This window comes from Belonocnema kinseyi, chromosome 7 (assembly GCF_010883055.1).
Source record: "Belonocnema kinseyi isolate 2016_QV_RU_SX_M_011 chromosome 7, B_treatae_v1, whole genome shotgun sequence".
In the NCBI taxonomy this organism is placed as follows: Eukaryota; Metazoa; Arthropoda; class Insecta; order Hymenoptera; family Cynipidae; genus Belonocnema; species Belonocnema kinseyi.
The window spans coordinates 114,945,855-114,951,515 of NC_046663.1; the positions used below are offsets into that span (position 1 = coordinate 114,945,855).

At 32.8% G+C, this 5,661-nt stretch overlaps 1 protein-coding gene across 1 annotated transcript; it reads left to right on the forward strand.

Moving 5' to 3' along the window:
- The first annotated feature begins 448 nt into the window (after window positions 1-448).
- On the forward strand, window positions 449-5,655 carry LOC117176638. Its single transcript, XM_033366892.1, has 6 exons — window positions 449-574; window positions 684-752; window positions 874-1,004; window positions 3,253-3,322; window positions 3,424-3,612; window positions 3,750-5,655. Exons 1-6 carry the CDS (start codon window positions 449-451, stop codon window positions 3,867-3,869), a joined length of 705 nt encoding a protein of 234 aa, XP_033222783.1. The 3' UTR covers window positions 3,870-5,655.
- The last annotated feature ends 6 nt before the right edge of the window (window positions 5,656-5,661 follow it).

Consider the following 5,661-nt stretch of genomic DNA (forward strand, 5'->3'; position numbering starts at 1 on the left):
AATATGGAATTATGTATTGCCATTTTAGCTTTATTTGATATATTTTTACTTCTGATAAGGGGACCTGCTCTACCAATAACATTCTTACCTTCATTTATTCGTTTATCTAATTCCTCATCTATCTTCCCGTCCCTAGTAATTAAAAACATTAAATAATAATATCCATATTTAAATGCAAATAACAGAATTTCTATTTGAATTCCCGGACCCAAAATACGCCAATTTACATCCATAACTCGAGCATTTATTTTTTTTTTTTTTGCCTCAAGTATTGATTTTAAAGATATTGAAAGCTTTCTAGCTAAAGAAATAGTACAACAATTGACGCAATAGCTGGTTAACATTTGGAAATTCAGGGGCGCTGTAAATCCTTTTCGGAGTCGCACGAACGTTTATATGTAATAATATTCACACACGTACGTTCTTTGTTCGAAAAACCGGCAGGAAAATGTCGACTATGTTAAAGCCATTAGATTCGAAGAAGCCAAAAGCAAACAAAAATAATGAAACTATTAGATTAAAGTTTAAAAGTACATGTGGTCGGTCACCACTTTTGGAAGGCTATATTATCAAAGTAATTACATTTTGCAAGTTGCCAAAAGTATCTTGGAAAATAACTGCCAATCTCTTTCATATTACTGAACTTTTGTAACATTATACATTTATAAAAATTTGGTTAATAGCATATTCCTTTGGTCTGCAACAGTTCTTCACTCTTCACTCTCTCGGTTAGAAAAACTGACTCTGAACAAGTATGTTAGAATTTTTTTAAAATAATAATTACTTTTTGGTCTTGCACGTAGTGAAGAGCCAGTGGAATCAGTGAAATATATTAGTATAAGAGAAAATAAATATTCATCTAACTATTTATAGGGGTCAGGAGATCGGTGCACTTATCCTAGTTCTCCGTATGTTACTTTGGGTTCTCCTCAGCAATGTCACTCACAACTCTTGTATATAGATCCATTTAGCGCAGTGGTCGGCATGCTCTTGCCCAAGGCCGGGTACTCTGTCCTGGCTGCCCCAGTACCTACTTTCAGGGCAGTACCTGCGAGCTTGGCCAGGCAGACCACCCCTTTCCTCAGGGGTCCTTTATTAGAAAATGGGGGAAAAATGTGAGATTAAAAAATTCATAATTTTACAATCAGTGACTTAAAAGTAATATATTTGGAATCTACGTATTTTTCCGATTCCAAAGACATGTAGTTTGTCTTTAAAGGTTGAAAATTTGAGAAGTATTTAGTATTAAATTGACTGTAAAGCCGATGTTCTTGATATTAAACTCCTTCGTTCTGACGTTTGCGAAGATAGTGCGCAGAGATTAAAAAACCCGTCATTACTTCGCAACTTCACTCCCCTCCGAGCATTGGCATATAAAAATGGACCGATAAACCTGTGGGGAGAACGGAAATGGGCTCTAGAGAGAAAGAGAGAGAAAATGAGATGTAGACCTGTCTCTTTCTAGATAAAGCTAATTGGTCGAGAACATTTTCGTAGGGTGAAGTTTGATGAAGCACAGGACCGTGCTTTGTACCGCAAATGCCCCAATAGTGTGACGTTTATTGTATCTTTCAGAATGTCTTTAATTATAATTTAGTGCAAATAAATATTAAAAATGGTGGTAGCCTGTGCATTTTGTGAGCGTTGTGAAGACGTTGAAGTTCATTTTTAATAATTTAAAAATATAAGGTCAGAAAACTGAAAATTTTTGTTAAAAATAAAGTTAATTTTTCCTTGCACACTTTTTGATTTCAGACTGCGCATAATTTTAATAATTGAAAAACTGTATAACACTATGTTTCAAATTTCTGACACTTTTTACATTATTGTCGATTTAAAAAAAAGATTATTATTGTAGCGTTTTCAATCCAATTTCAAGAAGAATGTAAGGTTAGCAAGTTCTTTTCATTAGCTTACTGAAACAGGATATTTGTCGATACCTCCGAGCGACCTCGGTAACCTGACAACCACCTGAACCACTCCCCACGAAAAGTTCATAGAATCGAAGTCTACGTGATATTTCATGTTTCCTAATTCCTTATCATAAAGCTGATGTTTCTCTATATTAAACTCCTTCAAACTTTAAACTTTTCTAGGCAAGTATTATATCATTCGAAGACGGAAAAATTCGTAGATGCTGATAATGCTATTTTCATATCGCTAGTTGAAAAATTAAAAGTCTAGAAATTTCCTTACTTTGACATGCCTGTGGACAAAAAACCCTTGCTGGATTAAGCTCTCTCACACTATGTTACATAAATAGATTGAAAAGTAGTAGAAAAAATTAAGTCGGGTGGAGCCTGACTATACCTGAAAATTAAGCAAAAAGTTTGTCGACCACTGATTTAGCGTACGTCCTCCCCACGAAATTGAAAGGCCAATAGGGGTGCGCTTCATTCGCGCGAACCTTGTCATTTAGTTAGTTTTAGTTATTCCCCGTACTATTCGCTCTATTCATCACTCTACCAACTGAAGGAACTAAGAATCTAATGCATGTGCGTATATTCCTACGAAAATTGCCAAAACGTGCCACTTATATTTTTAGTGGCGCTTATAGATTACTTATTCAGTGTTTTTTTTGGCGTAAAAATTCAAATTTGAAGAAAAAATTATCATCAATTACAATATGACTAAAGAACTATTTGAATTGAACAATTTAAAACTTTGAATATTTTAATTTTAATTTTCTAAAAATTCTAAAAAATCAAAACGAAGCACTAAACGTGAACATTTTCAGAGTAATTACATGTGAAATTGAAATTTTTAGCGGCATTACAAATCAGATAGGAACACTTTCAAATCAAAATTATTAAAATTTGAATGTATTTACTTGAAAATTGATTTAATGTCAATTCCATGAAGTCATCCAGCTTTTTGTTTGCTCTGAAGAAATTAATGAATTTTTCAGAATCAATCTTATGTCGTATTACCAGTATTTTTACATAAATTTCTATATTTAAAAAATTCTTCGTGTAGATTACAAAGTTGGCTGACTGAACAGATCGTTTTGGTAAAATAGAGCTGATTAAACTTTAATGTACCATTTCTTATAAAATGATTCTTTTTTTGTTTGCCTTACGTGTAAACATAAAATGTTTTATTTATTTTTATTTACTCCGCTACTTTTTCCCTATTTTCGTGGAAAAATCACCATATATCGAGTTTTTTAAAGAGAATTTTGAGTCGGAACCGGTCTTTATCATTATTGATTATTTTAGAACATTTTTATTACTAACTTTTTTGTAATTTCAGTTTAATCTTGGAGTCGCAAAAAGTGAAACAACAATTAAAACACTTAGAAAGGAAGATTAATGACTTGAAGGTACATGGCAATAATGTGCATTACATTATCATATAATTTATTGAAGTATAGTGATCATTACTGAAATACAAAAAAAAATCTATGTTAATTTTGTGTTACAGTTGGCTACCCAGGGAGCGGCGTTCAGCGAAGGCGAAAGATTGACCCAAGAACTTCAGATGATAGAAGCAGGAATTAGAGAAAAAGAGAAGGATGTTCGAAATTGGAGTCCTTACAGCAACATTCCTTGGATTCAACCTCCTAACAACTTGGTTAATGACGGATTAAACAGGGATTACAAGTCCGCAGAAGTATGTTATTTTACAAAACTCAAAAGAATTACATAATAGGACAATGAAGTCAAATTAACGAATAAAAATTTTTTAATCATTATTGTGAGTTAATAATAAATTAACAATAGTTCTAATAAAAATGTTTATTTTTCTAGGAAGACACGTACGAAGCCGCAATAGCTAACGACATGCGTGAGTTGGAATTGCGGTGGGAGTTTGAGTTACAAGAACAGGAGAAACGCTGGTCCACCGAAGAGGACAACCTGAAAAAGTGATCATCTAAGTCTGGCATTCGTGGATTAACAAATGAGCCTTTTCAGAGGTACCAATAACAAATTGGTTCCTCTCATGGGTAAGTTCAATCTGTACTGCAAGGGTAGCGTTACTCCAAAAAAATAATGCACGTTCTGATAGGTCGGAAGTAACCATTAAATATAACGGGTGCAGATTATTACAGTATGGTTGTACTACTCGTAGTTGATCGTGTACCAACACCCAACTGCAACTCTTAGCACGCTATATTTAATGCATATTTTCACTGATGCCCACATATTTTTCGAGGAATCTATGTTGGTCTTGCGACGTGCGAGCGAAGCGAACAAAGTGTACCAGCACAACGGATATGGATTTTGCTTTTCTAATTACCGGAAGAACTTTTTAGAGCGTAAAATTTGTTTTCAGCGATTGTTTGACTTGAATTTAAGTAAATTTTTTTTAGCACTAGACAAATACACAGTGCAACTGCGGCACACTTTGTTTGCTTCACTACGCATTATCCGATTCGTCATTCACTTGTTCTTCCAATGGTGCTCATATAACTAGCGGAGGAAAAGAGAAAATAATGTGACAATTTGGGTTTTGATTGTCACTCTCGTTCACTTTTTTTCTTTTAGAGCTGACACGCAATTCCCTTAGTCATGATACAGTTCGTAAATATTATTATATACTGTAGGCAGAAATTGTTTCTTAAAACAAACAAGTATTGTGAATGCCGATTTGTTAAAATTTAACAGAAATTAACGTCGATGTTTTATAAACATGACAAAGTGTAGCATATTTATTTATATATTTGCGCAGTGAGGCAAAAACGTATAATATTGTTTCACCTTTAATATTCGGGACGGATGTTATTTAACCTGGATAAAAGGTTACACGATAAACATATATAGAAGCATATTAGACGTTGAAATATAGTGTAAATCCACATGTTTTACGAAAGATTTATGTAGCTAGCGTTGGTATTATTCATTACATCTGCTGTATACTTCAATGCGCATCCTCGGGAAATTTACCCACTTACCACGTGTATTCAATCGTTCCATACAGTTTTACAATTACACAAACCTTCACTCCCTATTCGTACGCGCTAATCAGAAAACATTTTTAGATTATAATGGTTGTTTTGGGGCCTAAGAAACTTTTTTTAATTGCTGGATAATCTCTATTCCTCACTTTTTTTTAAACAAGTATAATTTTTTTCCAAACTTCGAAATATTTTTATTTAAGAAATTATTAATTTTAAATTCAAAAACCTTCGATTTTATTTTATTATGGCCTCTCTTTTAATATCAGTTAAAGATTTTTGTTGGTTTTTTCTTGAAATGAAACTGTCTGAAAATGTTTCTTTCTAAAATGACGTACTTATTTACTTTACAATCTTTATGACTTCAAGAAGACTGAAATGCGTGATCATTACACAAGTTTAAGAAAAATCGATCATAAAAAAGCCACATCCTTACAATTAGAATTCTCTTAAATATCATTCTTCATGAATATTCGTAATTCACAGTTTTACCTACTCATACATGAAAGTGACTTATTCTTTTTACTATGTTTGCTCCTGAAAGATTATTTCACCTTTCAGATGAATTATTTTAAATTCAATTAGGCTTTAAAATTGCTTTTTTTAGTCAAAAGACTTTGGAAGATTAACTTCTTTATAAATTGACATAAATGTTGTGAGATCGTATTTTCCGATTTAACAGGATCGCTGCATTGTTGTAGCTAAAGTATAATACGCGCACTGCAATAGATTTTGGGTTGCTACTATTTTTATGAAATATATAT

Bases quoted from the DNA above. Each gene is read 5' to 3' on its own strand.
- LOC117176638 (XM_033366892.1), top strand. From the start codon at position 449: ATGTCGACTATGTTAAAGCCATTAGATTCGAAGAAGCCAAAAGCAAAC. The intron at 575-683 runs GTAATTACATTT...TTTGGTTAATAG, and splicing joins TGGAAGGCTATATTATCAAA to CATATTCCTTTGGTCTGCAA. The intron at 753-873 runs GTATGTTAGAAT...AACTATTTATAG, and splicing joins GAAAAACTGACTCTGAACAA to GGGTCAGGAGATCGGTGCAC.